Genomic DNA, 23,820 nt, shown 5'->3' on the forward strand with positions numbered 1-23,820 from the left:
GCATGCGCTGACAGACTGTACATGCTGAGAGTTTTAGTTTTGCAACAGCTGTAGGCACACTGGTTATGTATCACTGAGTTTGTGACCTAACTCAGTGTTTCACAACCAGTGTGCCTCCAGCTGTTGCAAAACTACAACTCCCAGCATGTACGGTGCATGCTGGGAGTTGTAGTTTGCAACAGCTGGAGGCACACCGGTCGTGAAACACTGATTTAGGTAAAAAAAAAACTGAGTTTCCCAACCAGTGTGCCTTCAGCTGTTTCAAAACTACAACTCTCAGCAGTCACCGACAGCCAACGGGCATGCTGGGAGTTGTAGTTATGCAACCAGCAGATGCACCACTACAACTCCCAGCATGCACTTTAGCTGTTTGTGCAAGCTGGGGGTTGTAGTTATACAACAGCTGAAGGTACACTTTTCCATAGAAAAAATGTGCCTCCAGCTGTTGCAAAACTATAAGCTAAGCAACAGCAGGAGGCTGTCACCTCCAACTGCTGCTCCACGCCGCTGCACACAGGTCAGTCCCTTGTCGTCGCCGCCGCTCCTGGGGCCCCGATCCCAACAGGGACGCCGGGGATCGGGGTCCCCAGCTTCCGGGGTCAACTTCCCACACCCGCTCACGTCCTCCGGAAGAGGGGCGGAGCGGGAGTGACACCCGCAGCAGGTGCCCTGATTGGTCGACCGGTAAATCGGCCGATGAATAAGGGCGATCATGAGGTGGCACCAGTGCCACCTCACCCCTGCTGGCTATGGCCCCGAACAGCCTGTAATTCCGGGTCACTGGAGACCTGATTGACCCGGAATCGCTGCAGATCGCTGGACTGAATTGTCCAGCGATCTGTGGCCATCGCCGACATGGGGGGGCATAATGACCCCCCTGGGCGATATGCCGCGATACCTGCTGAACGATTTCAGCAGGCATCCGGCTTCGGTCCCCAACCGGCTAGCGGTGGGGACCGGATTTCCAACGGGCGTATGGATACGCCCTCGGTCCTTAAGGACTCGGAATGCAGGGCGTATCCATATGCCCTGTGTCCTGAAGAGGTTAATGAGCATTTGCAAAGCCTGCAGCATAGATCTGTTTTGAAGCAGGAGCATGTCTTTCATGGCAGCCTCCGTCAACGGTGCGTCTGTTACAGGTAAGGTTAGTGGGGAGTAATAAAGCACAAGGCATAACATTTTAGTGGAGGTTAGCTGAAACAGTTAACCTAATTTGTGGGAGGAGTCTGGTCCTTAAATACCCACCTGATCCATACAAGTGCTGTCGGCAGCATGCAAGGCATCATTCTGAGCTGTTGCCTGTCTAGGCCAGTGGTCACTTCCTGTTACTACATTCCCCTCCATCAGGTACAGGGGTAAAGTAAGAGCGCAGCTTGCCTGCGCCATGGTAACGTTTGTCACTACAGCAGGTATGGATGTTCACTTTGGGGGCTTGGCAGTCCAGGCAGCCATGCAGCGGGCGGCTAGCTAGGTATTACATGTGCAAGAGCCCGCTTTGTTTACTTGGTGCCATGGTTACTGGCATACATGCGGCATGTAAGTGTTGCAGAGCGGCATCTGTGCACAAGTCCTGCTTTGGGTACACTGCATACTAGTTATGGGCGCACACGCTGTCATATGAACATTGCGGAGCGGTGTGTGAGAAGTTGCCGAGCGCCGCCTTGCAATTTACTGAGGGGCATCCCCGGGGGCCGTGCAAGGTTGCCAGGGGTAACGTTCTTCAGGAAGGTGATTGATAAACATTTCTTGTTGTGCAGGTCAGGTTATCTGGTTATGTAACTTGCATAAGCTGTCCCTGTATATGGGAATGTGTCTGATGTGGTACTGCTCCTGTATACATTGTTCAAGTTGAAGGTCAGGAGTGATAGGATGTCCTTGCATATGATCCCACATGGTATTCCACATTTTCATTTTACAATGTGGCACACGTTTCCTTACAGCGTTCTGTTACGTTACCATACACGCCTATGTTTCCCTGCATTTTTCTCGCATACGGCTCACACAGGATAACACGTATTCATTTCATCCAGGTACTGACATCACTTAGCTTCCTTAGCTACATTCTACACAACTGCACCATGATTGTGTTTCCACTCAGTTGCAATAGCAGTTAACGAGCAAAACTGTACTGCCATATGTTCACACACAGTATACCACGCTTATCCGTGCTTACGTCCACACAGCATACCACGCTTATCTTTCACATAGTGTTTTGTGCTCAGGTCCACACAGTATACCATGCTTACCTTCCACATAGTGTTCCATGCTTATGTCCACACAGTATACCACGCTTGTGTTCAACACAGCATTACTCCAGGTACCTACTTGGTGTACGTGCATATGCTTCCCTAGCGGTTTAACATGTACATCTTCTTTCAATATGATGGCTTGTGGTCACGTTTTTCATGTTCTGCGCTGTCATGTTACTCTTATGTTTCTCATTGAACATGAGTAATTTTACCCCCTAACGTTCACACTACGCAAATATTCCTATAGCAGGCACATTACATAAAATTATGTATATCTTTCTGGAGCTGTAACATGGTGCATATGTGACTATGACATTTATGCTACATTCGTTCCCATGGCATGCATTACCTGAGCTGATACCGTGATTCACATTATTATATCGATATTCAGTACAAGGCGTTGATACCATAGCGTATGTACTGTGCTCGTTTTGGCATAATTGATATACTGGGCTTTGTGTTATTATAACTGATACCGTGTTACATTCCATAGCTGTGATGTGGTGCATTTTTGTCCCTATAGTGGTCATACAGTGCTTATGTTACTGTAGCTGATAATTTGCATTACATAACTAGTAACTATGCTATGTGGTACTGTTAATAATTGATAAACGGTACATTAATGTTACTTGGGGCTCATGTTACTGTAGCAGATGTACTGGGCATTTAACATTATTTTAGCTGACATATGGGCCTATGTTACTACTGCTGGTAATTTGTTTGTTACTGTGGCTTATATATATACTGTGTATTAGTGGTTAATTAGCTGTTATGTTGAACATTAATTTTGTTCAGGGCCTACGTCACTATATAAGCTCATTTACAGCGCCTTGATGCTTCCGGAGATGTTTTACGGTACTTGCGTTACTTGAAGTGATATACCATGCTTCAATGTTAACGGTTCCCTACAGTATCATATGCGTGCTGGTCCCTACAGGGTACTATGCATACGGTTCCCTACAGTGTGACATGGTGCCCTGTGGGGAAAGGTATGTATACAGTTTCTCACAGTGTGACATACATACGTTTCCATACAGTGTGACGTGCATGCCGTTCCCTTCAGGGTAATACGCATACAGTTCCTTACAGTGTATGTTTCATAGATATTGTCCCATTTTGGGTTCAGCTCTGTCATGTTTTGCTTACGTTATGTACGCTAGGTTGTCTTACCTCTTAGCTATTTATTTTTGGTGTGGTTGGAGGCTGATTGCTGTTGTTAATCCGTATAACCTCATCTTTATAGTTTCCTTTTCTGGTCTTTACACACACCTTGTTACAGCCAGTTTGATCTCACCATTCCCGGTAAACTTTAAGTCCTCACTTGCATGCCTTTTGTACATCACATGCTCCCGTGAGAGAGGCTGCCCGACAATCCTCGAGCCTTCATATTGTTTTCACTCCTTTGTACAAACGTTCTTGTCTGGGGCAGATTGTATCGTCAATCTACGAGCCTCTTGTCGTCTTTGGTTTTGTTCGTCACATACGCCCCTGTTAGAGGCAGATCGCTTATGTTATACGGCGTTTACGTTACTTCAAGTGATATACCATGCTTCAATGTTAACGGTTCCCTATAGTGGGACATACATATGGTTCCCTGCAGTATACATACAGTTACCTAGAGTGACATACATACTGTTCCCTACAGGGTACTATGCATACAGTTCCTTGCAGTGTGACATGCATACGATACATGCGGTACCATACAGTGTGACATACTTACTTTTCCCTACAGGGTAATATGCATATAGTTCCTTACAGTGTACGTTCCAAAGCTTATTGTCCCATTCTTTGGTTTCAGCACTGTCACTTTATGCTTACGTTATGTACGCTTGTCAAGTATTTTAGGCTGTGGTCATAGTATTACACTCACGTTTTCATGTGCTTAAGTCAGACATATTAGGCCTGTACCCTATACGTTCGGTGTGGTCGGAGGCTGATTGCTGTCATCAATCCATAAAGCCTCATCTATAGTTTCCTTTTTGGTCATTTTATACACCTTGTTAGTCAGTTTGATCTCGCCATTCCAAGTAAGCTTTAAGTTGTCACTCTATATGCTTTCGTACGTCTCATGCTCCCGTGAGATGGGCTGCCCGACAATCCTCGGGCCTTCATATTGTCATTCCTTTGTACATTGCAAACTTTCTTGTTTCTTGTCGTCTTTTGTTTGTGTACGTCACATACACCCCTGTTAGAGGCAGATTGCTTGACAATCAACGAGCCTCATGTTGTTTCCGTTTCTGCGTTACATACGACCTCTGTCTGAGGCAGATTGCACTGTCAGTCCACGAGCCTCATGTTGTCGTCATCTCTATCTTCCTCTTATGTTCACTATGCCTCTGATTGTGGTCTTAGCTGTACACGTCTTAGTGTTAAGTTCTTTGGTGTGGATGTAGCTTCTGGGCCTTTTGTTGCATGTTTGTCTTGTCAAACCTGTACCTGTTGGTATATTTGCCCATATTGGTCTTTGTAACCTGCTGGTCATGTATATTTTCTTTTGCGATAAGCCTCAGGGCGTAGCAGTAATTATCATCTTTATGCCTGCAAGTATGAGGATACTGCCTTACTGGTACACAAAACCTCAGGTTAAGTATGTTATGTTCTTTTATGTTTTGTCTATGGGGGTCTTTCTTCTGTTGTCACTTATGTATAGCATGGTTCAATAGGAATACTTATGTGTAGCACGGGACACATGCAAATTATTATTTTTTCTTCTCTCCATGCACTACCTATCTAAAGACCTACTGATGTCTGTGTTTTGGCCACTAATCAATCTAACCGAATCATTGTACCTTCTGTCTATCTAGCAATTCTCCAACATTTCATATCTCTGTCACTTGGGTTACCTCTATCCATGTGCACCCTGGTAGTACCATTCTGGTAGGCGCTATGCGTCCAGTAGTGCCAAGTGGTATATCCAGAATTCCTTCTTGGTTTCGGCTCCATAACAGCTGAGCCAGCTTCTGGGTAGGGGCTTATTGGTCAGTTATCACTTAGATGTTAAGTAATTTAGGGCACTTTTATCGCTCCGTTCCATTGACACGTTCCAACCCCCGGCTGTTAACTGGAGCATTTTGTCTATTTCGGGTTCATATGAAGTAGGTTATACTTAACCATTAATTCATGCATTACCTAACTGATGTATTTTTGCCCCCTTTCTATAGGATACCCTTCACGGTCGGCCAGGCACACCCCAGGCCGAATTATCCATGCAAATGGTACTCTACTTACAGTACATATAAGAATCTGACCACAAGTGGAGGTTAGCTGAAACAGTTAACCTAATTTGTGGGAGGAGTCTGGTCCTTAAATACCCACCTCATCCATACAGGTGCTGTCGACAGCATGCAAGGCATCCCCACCCTCCCTCCCCTTTTTTTTTTTTCTCCCCTACAGTTACACTCAGGGTATCCCCTTTTCTATAGGATACCCTTCACAGCCGGCCAGGCACACCCCAGGCCGAATTATCCATGCAAATGGTACCCTACTTACGGTACATATAAGAATCCGACCACAAATGCCTTGTGCTTTACATAGTTACATAGTTAGTACGGTCGAAAAAAGACATATGTTCATCAAGTTCAACCAGGGAATTAAGGGGTAGGGGTGTGGCGCGATATTGGGGAAGGGATGAGATTTTATATTTCTTCATAAGCATTAATCTTATTTTGTTCCAGGAATGTATCTAATCCTGTTTTAAAGCAGTTAATTGTTCCTGCTGTGACCAGTTCCTGAGGTAGACTGTTCCATAAATTCACAGTCCTCACGGTAAAGAAGGCGTGTCGCCCCTTGAGACTAAACTTTTTTTCTTCTCCAGACGGAGGAAGTGCCCCCTCGTCCTTTGGGGGGGTTTAACCTGGAACAGTTTTTCTCCATATTTTTTGTATGGGCCATTAATATACTTATATACGTTTATCATATCCCCCCTTAAACGTCTCTTCTCAAGACTAAACAATTGTAACTCCTTTAATCGCTCCTCATAGCTAAGATGTTCCATGCCCCATATTAGTTTAGTCGCGCGTCTCTGCACCCTTTGCAACTCCGCAGTGTCCCTTTTATGGACAGGTGCCCAAAACTGAACAGCATATTCCAGGTGAGGCTGTACCAATGCTTTATAAAGGGGGAGTATTATGTCCCTGTCCCTTGAGTCCATGCCTCTTTTGATACATGACAATATCCTGCCGGCTTTGGAAGCAGCAGCCTGACATTGCATGCTATTCTGTAGTCTGTGATCTACAAGTACACCCAGATCCTTCTCTACTAGTGCCAGTTTAATCCCCCCTAAGACATGACGCATGCAGGTTATTAGTACCCAGATGCATAACTTTACATTTATCCACATTGAACCTCATTTGCCAAGTGGATGCCCAGACACTTAGTCTATCCAAGTCATCTTGTAACTTATGCACATCCTCTATAGACTGTACTGTGCTACAAAGCTTGGTGTCATCTGCAAAGATAGAAACAGAGCTGTTAATACCATCCTCTATATCATTGATAAATAAATTAAACAGCGGTCCCAGTACTGAACCTTGGGGTACACCACTAATAACCGGGGACCAATCAGAGTACGAATCGTTGACCACCACTCTCTGGGTACGATCCATGAGCCAGTGTTCAATCCAGTTACAAACTAAAATTTCCAAACCCAAAGACCTTAACTTACCTGTCAGACGTCTATGAGGGACAGTATCAAACGCTTTAGCAAAATCCAGAAACACTATATCCACAGCCATTCCTCTGTCATGGCTTCTACTCACCTCTTCATAAAAGCAAATTAGATTGGTTTGACAACTTGATAAACCCATGCTGGTTATCACTTATAATACAATTATCCCCTATGTATTCCTGTATGTAATCCCTTATAAGTCCTTCAAACAATTTACCCACAATGCACGTTAAACTTACCAGTCTATAGTTTCCTGGGGAAGACCTAGAGCCCTTCTTGAAGATTGGCACCACATTCGCCTTGCGCCAGTCCCTTGGCACAATACCAGACACCAGAGAATCTCTAAATATCATGAACAGGGGTACAGATATTACTGAACTTACCTCTCTAAGAACTCTTGGGTGTAGTCCATCCGGTCCTGGGGATTTGCTTACATTTATATCACTTAACTTACCTTGTACCATCTCTACATTAAGCCAGTTCAGTACATTACATGATGTGTTACCAGCACTGACCTGGCCAATGTCAGCTCCTTCTTCCATAGTGTATACAGAACTAAAGAACCCATTCAGTAGCTCTGCCTTCTCTTGATCGCCTGTGACAACCTCCCCATTATCATTATTAAGGGGTCCTACATGCTCTGTCCTTGGTTTTTTTGCATTTATATATCTAAAAAAATATTTAGGATTAGTTTTGCTTTCTTTGGTCACCTGTCTCTCATTTTGAATTTTTGCTATTTTTATTACATTTTTACAGATTTTATTAAGCTCCTTGTACTGTTTAAATGTTAAAGCTGACCCATCAGATTTGTATTTTTTGAAGGCTATTTTTTTGTTGTTTATTGCTCTTTTAACATCATGTGTCAGCCATGTAGGATTTAGTTTTAATCGTTTATATTTGTTCCCCTTTGGTATATATTTAGCTGTATAGTTAATTTAAAGATGTCCCATTTACCTTCTGTATCAGTATTTGAGAACACCTCCCCCCAGTCTATGTCCTGTAGTGCAGCTCTCAGCCCAGGGAAATTTGCCTTTTTAAAGTTATATGTTTTTGCCTTCCCCGCCTGTCTTTGTTTTCTACATTTTAAGTCAAAAGTAACTATATTGTGGTCGCTATTACCAAGGTTTTCCCGCACAGTTACATTACCAACCAGCTCTGCGTTGTTGGAAATGATCAGATCCAACAAGGCATCACTTCTTGTTGGGTCCTCCACAAACTGGCCCATAAAATTATCCTGCAATAAATTTAGGAATTGTCGCCCCTTTGTAGTTTTAGCCAACCCCGGACCCCAATCTATATCTGGATAGTTAAAATCTCCCATTATTACCACTGTACCTGCCCGGGCGGCCCTCTCTATTTGTTTATGAAGCCGAACTTCTATCTCTTCAGTGATATTAGGGGGTCTGTAGATTACACCAAATACTATTTTTTTCAGTATTTCCCTCCTTTTGTAATTCTACCCACAATGATTCCACATCCTCAGAATCACACACTATGGCATCGTTCACACTGACTTTCATACTACGTCTTACAGACAGACTCCACCACCTTTTCTGTTCATTCTATCCTTGCGAAACAATGTAAACCCCTGCAGATTGACAGCCCAGTCATGCGAGGAGTCCAGCCATGTCTCAGTGACCCCAACTATATCAATATGTTCCTCCAGTATCAAGGGTTTACTTTATTACTCCACATACCCCCTCCGCCATTATCCCTCTCCCCCTCCATCTAAATGCCTTGTCCTCCGTCCCATACAGTCCCCCTTCTGTCCCATACAGTCTCCCCTCCGGCCCATACAGTTGTTTTTAACTTTTTTGTTTTACCTGGTGTCCTGCGGTCCCGTTGCCTGCTCCTTCACGCAGCGCGTCCCGTTCGGTGGGGCCGCACTGACGTGTGACGTCCTCCTGCGCTGTGCGGCAACTCTGTGCAACGTCAGGGGAGGTCACACGTCTCCCCGGCAAACACGCAGCTCACTTACAGTAGTACAATGCATGGCCGGCAACCCCATTGCGTACCCCTGGTTGAGAACCCAGGCTCTAGATTGTCTACAGTAGCAAGGTCAGCCTGTAGTTGAGAGGAGGGTGAAAGGCAGCCCTCCTCCAGACGCTGCTTGAGCAGGCTGTGAGAGGGAGACAAAGCCACTGAGTGCTGAGGAGCTGTGAGGGGAGATCTGGGTTCACTCACTGCGAGTCCTGTGGCAGCGGAATGTGGAGAATGGCGTGGGCCATGAAGACCAGCCGGCGAGACACAGTCCCCCCCCCCCCCCCCTCTTTGCCGACAGAGCAGGGTCAGATGTCGCTCTGTGGACGGTTGTGACAGGTGAGTGGTGCTGTGACTCAGGAGAGGATGTGCGGCCAGGCCATGCACCGCGGCCCCTCCGGCGGCCGTCTTGGGAATCCTCCGGTCACCTTGTAAAGTGAAATCACCTGATGAGCCGCCTTTTTCCTCGTAGTGGGCATTGCTAAGCGGCTCCGCCACCGTCTGTATAAAAATCTGGGTGCTTAATTCTTCGCTGTGGACAGTGCTAAAGCCGGAGCTCAGAGCTCACACGTGCATACAGCTAGGCAGCCAGACCACGCCCCCCAAGTCTATACAGTTCAGCCAGGGCCCAAGGAGGTGACCAGTGACGCAGAGACCTTAAGGGCTTGCTGGGACTTGTAGTAAGGCTGGACAATTGAATGCAGACCACGCTGACTTGACAGATGACAGGGACTGACTTGACTCATAAAGCTGTGACTTTAGCTTACTTGAAGGCCTCCAACACTCTGGACACACCCACTAGGCACGGCTGCACTGGACCTCAGCTTAGCAGAAGAGCAGAGCTCAAAGAGAGAAGCTAGCTCCACCCAGGATTTATATGGGGGAGACTAGCAGGGAGCCTATAGGTCACTCTTGGGATCACCTGGTCACTGGCATCTCCTGGGCAACAATCACATGGTATAACTCTTAAAGGAACATTAAATATTATAACACTTTACATGTTTACATATTTACAATGAAGAAACAAGTGCAGGGGGCCTTGAGGACCTTGAAGGAAGCTGCCTGACATAACAGCAGGAGCACGGGGTAACACCTCCCGTACTGGGCCACCACAAACTCCCCCTCTTAATTAAAGTAGTCCTTGACGTCCAGGAGGGGGGAGAACTGAAGTGGGCACTGAGGCCTAGTGACAGTTCCTGGGCATTTATGCACAATGTCCTTCTCAGGTCTGGATTACAAAACAAGATAAGGATGAGTCCATGTGGCATTGTGAATGTCCATACATGCTCTTTAACCCCTTAAGGACGCAGGACGTAAATGTACGTCCTGGTGAGGTGGTACTTAACGCACCAGGACGTACATTTACGTCCTATGCATAACCGCGGGCATCGGAGCGATGCCCGTGTCATGCGCGGCTGATCCCAGCTGCTGATCGCAGCCAGGGACCCACCGGCAATGGCCGATGCCCGCGATCTCGCGGGCGTCCGCCATTAACCCCTCAAATGCTGGGATCAATGCAGATCCCGGCATCTGCGGCAGTGCGCGATTTGAATGAATGATCGGATCGCCCGCAGCGCTGCTGCGGGGATCCGATCATTCATAACGCCGCACGGAGGTCCCCTCTCCTTCCTCCGTCCGGCTCCCGGCGTCTCCTGCTCTGGTCTGTGATCGAGCAGACCAGAGCAGAAGATGACCGAAAACACTGATATGTTCTATGTCCTATACATAGTACAGATCAGTATTAGCAATCATGGTATTGCTATGAATAATCCCCTATGGGGACTATTCAAGTGTAAAAAAATGGAAAGTAAAAAAAGTGAAAAATCCCCTCCCCCAATAAAGTAAAACGTCCGTTTTTTCCTATTTTACCCCCCAAAAAGCGTAAAAAAAAATTTTTATAGACATATTTGGTATCGCCGCGTGCGTAAATGTCCGAACTATTAAAATAAAATGTTAATGATCCCGTACGGTGAACGGCATGAACGAAAAAAAAATAAAAATGTCCAAAATTCCTACTTTTTTTTATACATTTTATAAAAAAAAATTTATAAAAAATGTATTTTTTTTTATATGCAAATGTGGTATCAAAAAAAAGTACAGATCATGGCGCAAAAAATGAGCCCCCAGACCGCCGCTTATACAGAAAAATAAAGTTAGAGGTCATCAAAATAAAAGGATTATAAACGTACTAATTTGGTTAAAAAGTTTGTGATTTTTTTTTTTTAAGCGCAACAATAATATAAAAGTATGTAATAATGGGTATCATTTTAATCGTATTGACCCTCAGAATAAAGAACACACGTCATTTTTACCATAAATTGTACGGCGTGAAAACGAAACCTTCCAAAATTAGCAAAATTGCGTTTTTCGTTTTAATTTCCCCACAAAAATAGTGTTTTTTGGTTGCGCCATACATTTTATGATATGAGTGATGTCATTACAAAGGACAACTGGTCGCGCAAAAAACAAGCCCTCATACTAGTCTGTGGATGAAAATATAAAAGAGTTATGATTTTTAGAAGGCGAGGAGGAAAAAATGAAAACGTAAAAATTAAATTGTCTGAGTCCTTAAGGCCAAAATGGGCTGAGTCCTTAAGGGGTTAAACATGTGGGGTTAATTTGACTTTGGAACTGCTTTATGAAGACACTCAAGACAATAATATACATATCAATATAAATAGAATCACAAATTGGTCTGCCGGAGGCTATCTACCCAATCACTTAGCTGCTGGGGCCCTCGGTTCTCAACTCTTCTCCCTAGAATTCAATATATGTTGTTACACTGTACAACAGTGTTACCTTTACATTTATCAATTCTGTTGCTCTACGTGCTTTATCTAGCTATCAGGTGAATCCTCTGGCCAGTAGAGTACCCTGTACATGTGGACAGGAAAGAAAACATTAGACACATAACTGTATATATTTAAAACTTGTGGACTGGGGCGACAAATAATGTTACAGTCCTATCTTAACTATTTGCATATGTGTGGACTACTTTTACCTACTTTTTTTTTTTAACTGACTATGTGTGGTACATAACTTTACGTTATGAGTTAATCTTTGTACCTGGCGGGAATTTATCATGGCGGTGAGGTAATGGCTACGCTTCTCCCTACTCGGTCAGGATACCTCCCATATAAATCACCATGAAGAAACGACACTATACCTTTAGACATCCCTGTACAAACATATTATACACATTTTATTACAGCACACCATAACCATTATAGTACACAAATAGAAGTATTTACTTGTGCAAAGGTAATGAGCAAAAATATAATACTCTAACGGTGTATATTTTCATTGTACCACTCCACAGTCCTGGTGCATTTTAGAGTTCTTAGTAAAGAATCACGGCTAGAAGCCGGGCACATACACTTACGCAATTGGTTGCAAATAAACGTTTGACAAGTTCGTCAGGCACTTTTATTAAACGTTGCATAACCCTATATATATTCAGAATTATCACGGGTAGATTTCCCTAACTTGGAAACTTGCCATCCCAGCCTCGCCAGACATACTGCTTCCGAAGCTGGGACAAGTAATGAGGTTCACGGGACTGTGCCCCCTTCATGGGGCTCACGCAGGTGTTCCAGTTCACTCGTGACAAGGTGGACTCTGCAATGGTGGGGCTGATGGTAACCACCAGTAGAAACGCAGCAACTTGAGCCACTGGGAGAACCACGGCTGGTGCCTGTTGGGCCGGCTAAACCTCCTCTTTGGGAGTAGGCCGAGGCACTTCATTTGGTGCCTGCTGGTTAGGCCAAACACCTCGACAATAGGAGTAGGCCTGAGCACATCTGTAGATGACTGGACAGTCAGAACTGAGGGATGGGGCTTCCCTGGCAGGGGAAGAAGGTGCACCCTCATATATTGTATCGGTCCAGGCTCATCGCCAAACAACCACTTAGGTAATGGTGGTGACCAGGGACATACAGCCTGGGAGGTTTGCTCTGGGCAAGGGGTAGAAGGAGGGGGTAGAGAAAGCGGCCTCAGCCGGGGTACTCACTTCTGACTCCTCGTGTGGATCTCGGCCCAGGACCCCCAGGTCCGGTGGTGAGGGGACAGCCTCACCGGCGATGATGCACTAAAAGATGCTGGCGTTCCCTCCTCTTGGGTTGGTGGCCAGTCTCCATCATTCTCGGGCAGCGGGACGTGGTAGCAGGCCTCTTTGGCCCCGATGGAGATACGCTGTAGACTATCTGCCAGCTCCTGAAACATTTGCGCTGCAAAAACTTTCCGGGCCTCCGGCGCCATCTTGGTACTCTCTACATGTGTGTATGCCTATTATGCAATGGCGCTGCTCATTTTATGCAGGGCTTCGGGAAAATGGCTTCCGTTCCCCCGGGAACAAGGGGCAGAGCTTCACAGTTCCACTTCGGCATCGATGCAACATGGTTTCCACGCCCAGGGGCGGGACGCTGACCAGTGCGGGACATTTTCGCGTGCTTCTCCAGCACATCTTTAACCCTTGCAGGTACAGCCAATACTTGGCAATGTAACTTAGTTTCTGATCTGATCTTGCACATGGTTTTCACGACTTCCATACTGTTCCAAATAGCAGGCAACAAACTTTTCTTCACCTCCCCCTCTATTTCACAAGCGCCTCGGGTAAAACACATTTCATAGACAGTCACTTTTTGGCGAAGACTTAAATCGCATTGGCATTTGGTTTTGACAGACAATATTGGACACAGTTCAGACTTGTGGCATAAGGCACACACCCATATCCTGTTTGTGACGCCAAAAGTTGTGGTGGCGAGGTGTGTGGTGCAGGCCAGATGTTATCCTAGGGGCAGATGGCATTAACCCCTTGTATTCATGACGCGCAGGCGTGGTTTAGCCTATAACTACCCGAAGATATACCGCTGGATCCTGGGCTAGGCATGGGGGCAATAAAGACTCCGACGCAAAGTTACGGACAAGTAGCTTTTCCGAGAGTAGACAGATGGTAAAGTCTATACAGTTCCGCCAGGGCCCAAGGAGTTGACCAGTGACGCAGAGACCTTAAGGGCTTACTGGGACTTGTAGTAAGACTGGACAATTGAATGCAGACAAAGCTGACTTGACAGATGACCGGAACTGACTTGACTTGACTCAAACTGTGACTTTAGCTTACTTGACTTGATGGTGGCTGCAGGACTTGACTTTGAGATCTCCAACACTCTGGGCACGACTTCACTGGACCTCAGCTTAGCAGAAGAGCAGAGCTCAAATAGAGAGAAGCTGCCTGACAGGACAGGAGCACAGGGTAACACCTCCCATACTGGGCTACCACACTAAGTTGGTAGACATTAGTTCCATCCAATTAATTGATAACCGCGTAAGGTCAGATGTTCCACAGCTATAGATTAGTGATCATGCCTTGCCTGTTAAAATCATGGGCCATAGTAACATCTAGTTAATATCTATATAGGGGCAGAGTTTCACAAGTTCCATGGTATCAAATTATTCAAGCAGCAGCTACGAAGGCTGTGTTAACACTTACACATTTTTTATTGCAATTATTGAATATAAAGTTAGGAATGGATCTGAAAAGAGAAATCCCAGTCTTTCCTTTATATGTGGGCTCCATTTATACGCTGTTCCTGGCTTTGTAATGAATAACTGCAATTTAAAAACCTGAACGTGTGAACACAGCCTAAGTCCATAAGCAGTGGTGACATCCAATTTATTGGTAATTGTGTAGAAGCAGGACTTGTACACATTGCACAGCACAGAGTAACATGATGTACCTGGTAATTTCATAAACAGTGACATTAAAGGGGACAATTGAATGCAGACCATGCTGACTTGACAGGTACTGACTTGACTTGACTCATAAAGCTGTGACTTGATGGTGGCTGCAGGACTTGACTTTGAGGTCTCCAACACTCTGGATACACACACTAGGCACGACTGCACTGGACATCAGCAGGAAGCAAGAGCTCAGAGAGAAGCTCCACCCAGGGCTTATATGGGGGAGACTAACAGGGACATCCAATCTATTAGTAAATGTGTAGAAGCAGGATTCAGTGACATTAAAGGGATACTTTAAAATCATCTGGTGCCAAAAAGTTATACAGATTTGTAAATTACTTCTAATTAAAATTGTAATCCTTCTTCTAGGATTTATCAGCAGCTGTATGCTAAACAGGAAGTTGTGTAGTTTTTTTCTGCCTGACCACAGGGCTCTCTGCTGACACCCCTTTCCATGTCAGGAACTGTCCCAGCAGGGGAGGTTTTCTGTGGGGATTTGCTCCGGCTCTGCCTGACATGGACAGAGGTCTCAGCAGAGAGCACTGTGGACACTGGAAAGAACTACACAACTTCATCTGAAGTTTACAGCTTGAAAAGTATTGGAAGGATTAAGATTTTTAAATGGAAGTAATTAACAATTCTGTTTAACTTTTTGGCACCAGTTGATTTATAAAAACTTAGTTTTTCACCTGAGTACCCCTTTAAAAAAACATCACTATCTAATAGCAATGACATCCAAAAGCAGAATTCCTATACAGTATGTTCCACCATACTCAATGAAAACATATCTGTGAATTTCATAAGCGATCATGACATTACTTTATAACTGTATAGCAGCAGAATTCATAGATGTTCTGCAGTCACTGTGCAGTTGATCTTGAAGCAACCATTGACTTAATCAACCGTAAGGCCATGTTCACACACCAAAATTCTGCATGGAATGTCCACATGGAAATTCCTCCACAGCAGAGTCTCGTTGAATTCAACGGGATTCTGCTCTGCATTTTCCGGCACGGAAATTCTGTTTTCCCTGTCCGCAGAAAGAATGAACCTGTTCATTCTTTCTGCAGACACCACACAGAATGCATAGCAGTCTATAAGACGGCACATTCTGCAGAATGTCCGCGCAGTCTGCAGAATGTCCGCACAGAGATTTTCACAGGAAGTTGTCCCAAGCGCACACAATTTATATCCACCCATTCAATCCTCCAATAGGGACTCCATTAGGAATTGATTGACTAGGGGTCATCCAAAAGGATTTTCTTAAAGCATGTGGTCAATGCTTCCAAATTTCCAGTCTTACAGATCTTAGAAAAAATAGGAGAAATAGTTATTCAACTACCATTATTTGATTCTGAATAGTGACCTCCTCAGTATATTGCCCCTCTTGTGCGCATTATAGTGTAGTCACTGACTGCCTTTCCAGTCTTCCCCACTTTGTACCTTTAAGGGTACTTTCAACAAAAAAGGACCCTCAAATCCACTTCAAACTTAACTGGTCCCTGAAAAATTCAGATATTGAAATTTTTGTGAACATTTTGAAAATTGCTGCCATATTTTGAAGCACTTTGATGTCTTCATACAGTAAAACACGTCAACTTTATGATGCCAACATAAAGTAGACATATTGTATTTGTGAATCAATATATAATGTATTTGAAATATCCATTTTCCTTACAAGCAGAGAGTTTCAAAGTTAGAAAAATGCTAAATTTTCTAAATGTTATAAAAAATTTATAAAAAATAAATAAGATACTGAGAGATATTTGAATGATTGTGTTTATTAATATATGAATAAAATCGTGCTGTGTGTGGTGTCTGCAGGGCCCATGTATACCGTATTTATCGGGGTATACCACGCACCGGCCTATAACACGCACCCTCATTTTACCAAGGATATTTGGGGTAAAAAAAGTATTTTACCCAAATATCCGTGGTAAAATGAGGGTGCGTGTGTGCGCGTGTATACCCCGATACATCTCCAGGAAAGGCAGGGGGAGAGAGGCCGTCGCTGCCCGCTTCTCTCCCCCTGCCTTTCCTGGGGTCTAGAGCCCTGCTGCCGGCCCTTCTCTCCCCCGATAGCCAGGGGGATAGAAGCGGCGCCGACAGCCAGGGGGAGTGAAGGGGCAGCGGCGCCGCTGCCCCGTTGCCTCCCCCCATCCCCGGCGGCATAATTACCTGGGTCTGGTCCGCGCTGCTGCAGGCCTCCGGCGTGCGTCCCCTGCGTCGTTGCTATGCACGGCGCGGCGCACTGACGTCATGCGCCGCGCCGTGCAGCGCATAGCAACGACGAAGGGGACGCACGCCGGAGGCCTGCAGCAGCGCGGACCCGACTCAGGTAATTATGCCACCGGGGATGGGGGAGGCAACGGGGCAGCGGCGCCCTTCACTCCCCCTGGCTATCGGCACCGGTACCGATAGTCGGGGGACAGAACGGGCAGCGGCACCGATAGCCAGGGGGTGAGAAGGGCCGGCAGCAGGGCTCTAGACCCCAGGGAAGGCAGGGGGAGAGAAGCGGGCAGCGACGGCCTCTCTCCTCCTGCCTTTCCTGGGGCGGTATCGGCGTATAACACGCACATAGACTTTAGGCTAAAAATTTTAGCCTAAAAAGTGCGTGTTATACACCGATAAATACGGTACTTTTATATCGTATATGCGGCTAAGATGCTTGATGTGGAAATGTAATCTCAATACTGTCTAGATGCGTTTCGAGACCCTTTTGGCCTTTTTTTCAATAGCTATTTTATTTATAAAATTTTTATTAAATTCCTACACTCCTCACACAGAATCTAGCTTGAGAACGGTAACTTTCTCCTTTATCCTTTCATTATATTGAGGTTGTATAGGGTACACAACCTTTTACCTGTACTCGTTAGAATCTGTATTCATATCTGTTCAGCTACCTATTCCTTCTTATTCCCATTAAAGTAGAATGTCACGAAAAAACACTCTTGGAATCAGATTAAAAGGTAAAAGCATCCCAAAGTTATTAATGAATAAAGTGAGTGGTCAGAATTGCAAAAAAGCGCTAAGTCCTTATAGGGATACTCAGAGGAACTAAACCCATAGCCCATCCTTTCCCTCTCACCAACCTATGTATTTGTCTAAATATCATTCATTAGCTATATACAGCAGTTTCCCTATTTCAGCTGTCACTTACAGGCAGGAAATGAGAGAAAAATGTAATTCTCAAATCCACCTTGTCTTGGTGTAAACCCCTCACTGAGACAAGCCCCCACCCTTCAGGACAACACCACCTGATTTCTGTCTGACTTCTGTTTGGTCTTGAGCTCTGGCTGTACAGCCATATCTCCCCTCTGTTACGCCGAGCGCTCCGGGTCCCCGCTCCTCCCCGGAGCGCTCGCTACACTCTCGCTACTGCAGCGCCCCGGTCAGATCCACTGACCCGGTGCGCTGCGATACCGCCTCCAGCCGGGATGCGATTCGCGATGCGGGTGGCGCCCGCTCGCGATGCGCACCCCGGCTCCCGTACCTGACTCGCTCTCCGTCGGTCCTGTCCCGGCGCGCGCGGCCCCGCTCCCTAGGGCGCGCGCGCGCCGGGTCTCTGCGATTTAAAGGGCCACTGCGCCGCTGATTGGCGCAGTGGTTCTAATCAGTGTGTTCACCTGTGCACTCCCTATGTATACCTCACTTCCCCTGCACTCCCTCGCCGGTTCTTGTTGCCATTGTGCCAGTGAAAGCGTTTCCTTGTGTGTTCCTAGCCTGTGTTCCAGACCTCCTGCCGTTGCCCCTGACTACGATCCTTGCTGCCTGCCCCGACCTTCTGCTACGTCCGACCTTGCTTCTGTCTACTCCCTTGTACCGCGCCTATCTTCAGCAGTCAGAGAGGTTGAGCCGTTGCTAGTGGATACGACCTGGTCACTACCGCCGCAGCAAGACCATCCCGCTTTGCGGCGGGCTCTGGTGAACACCAGTAGTGACTTAGAACCGGTCCACTAGCACGGTCCACGCCAATCCCTCTCTGGCACAGAGGATCCACCTCCTGCCAGCCGGCATCGTGACACCCTCCCCCTCCGCTCCCTATGTGAGAGCTTGTGAGCTGTGAGAGAAAAGCAGTGAAGATTCATAGTCACAACTGAGCAAATAGCTGCATTTTTTTTCTACTGAATATCTAATCACTGACTTCTGCAATTCAGAGCACAGGAGGATTTATTGCTGAAGGAAGGATAGTCTGAAAGAAAAGACATGTACAGTGTGTGTGAGCTGCAGTGTTGTAAGCATGCACACGGATAGTGAAAGCAGTTGGCTGGCAGCCATTACACAGAGCTTCACTGACTTCAACTGAGTTGTAGTTTGTGCTGCAAACAAGGAAAAAGTATTTAGGAGACATCAGGTGTCAAAGGAGCTGTGAAAACCACATGAATAACTACATGGGACACAGAACAGGTATTTTGGAGGCTTTGGGTCATTATTTTTCTTAACTTCCCTGGAGTAACCCTTTAAGGTAAAAATGGGCTGAGTCCCTAAGGGGTTAAGGTATTCATCTAGGAGTACAATGATCATTTTGGTAGAAACTAAATTGAAATGGTTCCAACAGATTTAAACTAAAAAGGGCAAACATAATAGCATATATAATATCAGTAAAAAAAAATAATATTCTAAAGCAGAATGATGGATCCTGAAACAGTCTTGGATACAAAGGCCATGCTTGAAGGGGCATGTGTCACACTGACAAATTGTGTCACTGAAACACAAGGTAACCATTAACCCGTTCTGGACATAGGGCGTAAAGGTATGCCCTTGCCGCCTGACACTTAACACACCAGGGAGTGTGACACCCAGGAGGATTAAAGGGGTATTCTGGCTTTATACATCTTGATCGCAGGGCCCACAATCTCAATGCAGCACAGAATGCCGGGTGCTGCACAGAGCTCGCGTGGGTGCCAGTGGCGGATAGGGCAAAAGATGTATACCCCTTAGGATAAGTTTCCACTTGTTTTTTTTCTCTGGCAGTTTTTGGAAAACTGCCACTGCAGCCAAGCCAGAAGTGTATTCAAAAGGAATAGGACGTATAATGGAAGGACTTACACTTCTCCTCCCTTATGGATCCACTTCTGACTTTGGCTCAAAAAACTGCAGTGGTAGTTTTCCAAAAACTGCCAGAAAAAAAAAGTGGAAACTTAGCCTTAAAGTGACTTTGAAGCGAGTGCAGGAGCTGCACTCTCTTCAGAGCAATCAGTGTTGGCTACTGTCAGTGGGGAGTGGCGATCCCGCCGCTGCCCATCATTAATCCCTTAGACACTTTGATGAATGCCGATCAAGGCATCTAAAGTGAAAGTAATACATGCCGGTTGGCTCAGCGGAGCTTATCGGACCCCTGTAATTACAGGAGTTCAATAAGCTAAGATTAGATAAAATATCGTTTTAATCGCATTAACCTACAACATTAATAGAACTTGCTATTTTTACCATAAAGTGCACTATGTAAAATCAAAACCATCAAAATTTGCACAATTGCGATTTTCTTTTCCATTTCCCCCCACAAATATACATTTGTAATGGTTTCTCCGTACATTTTATGGTAAAATAAAAGGTGTCATCACAAAGTACAACTGGTCGCGCCAAAAACAAGCCTCGGTCTGTAGATGGAAAAATTTAAAGTTTTGGCTCTCAAGTCGAGGAGGGGAAAAAAAGAAATGCAAAAATGAAAACTACCTTTGTCCTCAAGGCCAAAATGGGCTGTGTCCTTAAGAGGTTAATATATGTAAAACTCCTTTTTAAAATGTGTCCATAGCCTTTAAAGCTCGGTCCACACAATGTATTTGTACTTTCAGAAAAATACAACACAGGTTTCTACCATGTGTCTCATACCACTTTTTGGGGGCTTTGTTTTCCCACAGAATATGTGTGACATTCCAAAAAAAGGCATCAATCACTGTAGTGTCCATATGTCACCAATCTCTCATCACTAACCATAATATATATAATATATTGGGTTTTTCTTTTGTAACAGATAATTAACCATATTAATATAGAACTTGCTATGTTATTTGTACATGTGTTGCTTTAATAATTAACTCTTCTCTTAATTATAAATGTATAGGGAACGAACGCAGTTGTCACCCCTTTCAGTAGAATCTGATCGGAGTACACAACCTACAAGATGGAGACAAATGAAGCTCCCTCTATATTGACTGACGAAAAAATGGACAACAACACTAGAAAGATCCGTCTGAAACGGGAGCTCGGCCTGATAAGTGCTGTGTCAATGATAACTGGTGCAATGATTGGCTCTGGGATCTTCATGTCTCCTCAATGGGTCCTGTATTACATGGGGAGTCCTGGGGCTAGTCTCCTAATATGGGCAGCTTGTGGCCTCCTGGCTATGCTAGGAGCTCTATCCTATGCTGAACTTGGAACTGTCATCAAGGAATCTGGAGGAGAATACATATATATTTTAAGGAATGTGGGCCCCTTACCTGCCTTCCTTCTGTCTTACACCACAGTCATTGTGTTGAAGCCGGCTAGCATAGCTGGTATCTGCCTAAGTTTTGCAGAATATGTTGTCGCTGCTTTCTTCTCAGACTGTTCTTCTCCACAAGTCGTCCTTAAGTGCACAGCAGTGACCTGCGTCCTGGTCCTGGGAATTATCAATTGCCTAAATGTCAGACTTTCCATGTCCATCATGAATTTATGCACAGCCACTAAGTTGATAGTCCTGGTTGTAATAATTGTGGGTGGTGTAGTCCTTTTAGTCAAGGGCAACACTCAGGTTTTACAGAACGCCTTTGAAAACACAGCCGCTGGTTTTGGTCCTGTTGGGGTGGCGTTTTATCAAGGACTCTGGTCCTACGATGGATGGAATAATCTGAATTGTATTACAGAGGAACTGAAGAACCCTGAGGTTAGTAGGTAATCCTCTAAAATGTGTTTTCACCAAGAGAAGAGACAGGAGGTCATACATTTCTCCTGCTGAAGCCACAGGTAGAGAAGTGATGGCGTCTATTCAATGAAATGGGCAACCATGTAATATGTCCTCTATTGGGACTCTTTGCAGTGTCTCTGCTCTGGCTTAAACTAATTGATGTAAGGTACACTAAGTGGTTGAGGTGCTATGTGGACGGGTATGTTCAAAAGATATAGGGGGAGATTTATCAAAACCTGTCCAGAAACGTTGCTGAGTTGCCCATAGCAACCAATCGAATCACTTCTTTCATTTCTGAAAAGGCCTCTGAAAAATGAAAGAAGTGATCTGATTGTTATGGGCAACTCAGCAACATTTCTGGACAGGTTTTGATAAATCTCCCCCATAGTTAGTATGAACTCATGGATTTCTGTATAAGTGTACGTTCACATAGTGCTGGGCGGTATACCGGTTCATACCGAATACCGGTGTGTTTTCTGTTTACGATATCAATTTTTCCATATACCGCAATACTGGTCAGGCCCCCCCCCCCCCCCCGAATGAATTATCAGCTGCAGCGCTCTGTCCCCACATCGGGGGACTAATCCTGTTACCCTCAGGTGCTGCTTCTCCTCCTGTGAGCACTGCACATCCTCCCCACGTCGAGAAATGAATGATTTGTGAGCCGTGGGCACAGGACTGCAGTTTTGTTTGGAGAACGGAAGCTGTGACCTCCCCCTGCAAGCGCTGAAAGCCAGTGAGCCGCAGAGCTTCTGATCCCCGTCCCTTCTGATCAGAACAGAAGCCCTGCTTCTGCAAACGCAGGGCTTCTGTTCTGATCAGAAGGGACAGGGATCAGAAGCTCTACAGCGCCCGTGGCTCACTGGCTTTCAGCGCTTGCAGGGGGAGGTGACAGCTTCCGTTCTCCAAATCATTAATTTCCCAAAGTGAGGAGGATGTGCAGCGCTCACAGGAGGAAAAGCAGAGCAGTGCCTGCGGGTAACATATGATTAGTCCCCCGATGTGGGGACAGAGCGCTGCAACTGATAATTCATTTGAGGGTGGAGGGGGGGGGGTTAAATACCGTTAAAACGCCATGATTTGGAAAAATACCGTGATATCCTTTTTTGGTCATACTGCCCAGCACTACGTTCACACGCACAGTATCCTGTGCAGATTTGATGCGCAGGATTTGTACCTGTAGATTAGAAGCTGTGTTCAGTCATTTAGTTTACATTGAAATCTGCAGCAGAAAATCCTGCGCATCAAATCTGCGTACGTGTGAACGTATTTAATGCAATGAATACAATGCAAAGTATTATAGTAGTATGTTTTCAGTTAAATAGGTAGTCCGGGATCAAACATTTTATCCCCTATCCAAAGAATAGGGGTAAGATGTCTGATCACGGGGGGCCCGCCACTGGGACCCCCTTGATCTCCCTGCAGATCCGCATTCACTGTTATATAGTGGAGGGGAGGACACTGACGTGATATATGTGGCATGCATAACTAAGCAAGAGACCCTCTTTTGCAACATTTATATGCTCTAATAAAGTATATTGACAGTGGCTGTTTTTGGACAATTTCTCGCATACCTGTGGTGACTAAGGGTGGCGTGTAGGTAAACTATGGGTGTTGTGACTGTGACTAGAGTTTGTGACGCCAGGAGTGTTAACCACCACACTTCCAAGAATGAAGCAGTTGCCAGTGCCAAGCGCCGGGCAAGAAATACCACAAATGCCCGGTTATGGAAACCACTTTTAACTTTACTTCAGGAATCTCATACGCTGGAGAATGCTACAGGGAACCACAATTGCTTCTTGGTACTTTGAGACTTGTAGTCCTCTTTGACTTAGACATAGCTTGGACTGGTCTGAGCTTGACTTGGACAGAATGACTGACTGATAAAGCTTGACTTGTCTTAGGAGCTGACAATCACTAACTCTCACAACTTCACTTGTAGAATCCAGTGTAAGGGCTTACCGCTAGGGTGGACTTGTAGAGACCAGAGCTGCCGGAGGCTATCACTCGCATTAAAGGGAACCAATCATCAGATTTTACCCTATATAACGCTTGGCAAAGCGTTATATAGGGTAAAATCTTTATTTTCACCATTCCCGGGGGATGCTCCTGCCCCCAGGGATGGTGAAGATATGAAGTTATAAACTAGTCGCCGCCGTAAGTAGTCACCTGGGCGGGGAGCTCTTCTCATCTACTCCCGTTCTTAGGCCGGGAGCGACGCCCCCTCCGCTTGATTGACGGGCCGCGTCATCACTCTGCTCCGTCTGTTCAGTGAGCGGAACGATGACGCGGCCCATCAA

At 45.5% G+C, this 23,820-nt stretch overlaps 1 protein-coding gene across 2 annotated transcripts in view; it reads left to right on the top strand.

Annotated features, from left to right (window-relative positions):
• The first annotated feature begins 1,316 nt into the window (after window positions 1-1,316).
• Window positions 1,317-23,820, top strand: part of LOC130361380 (b(0,+)-type amino acid transporter 1-like) — a 41,024-nt gene continuing 18,520 nt past the window's right edge. Inside the window, exons 1-2 of one of the 2 annotated variants that reach the window (XM_056564271.1) lie at window positions 1,317-1,409; window positions 20,699-21,499. In XM_056564271.1, coding sequence (XP_056420246.1) covers window positions 20,759-21,499 — 741 coding nt within the window. In that variant the 5' untranslated portion in view covers window positions 1,317-1,409; window positions 20,699-20,758. Of the gene's footprint in view, window positions 1,472-20,698; window positions 21,500-23,820 lie in introns of both variants that reach the window. The other variant, XM_056564272.1, reaches the window with a different exon arrangement.

This window comes from Hyla sarda, chromosome 3, assembly GCF_029499605.1.
Source record: "Hyla sarda isolate aHylSar1 chromosome 3, aHylSar1.hap1, whole genome shotgun sequence".
NCBI classification, from domain to species: domain Eukaryota; kingdom Metazoa; phylum Chordata; class Amphibia; order Anura; family Hylidae; genus Hyla; species Hyla sarda.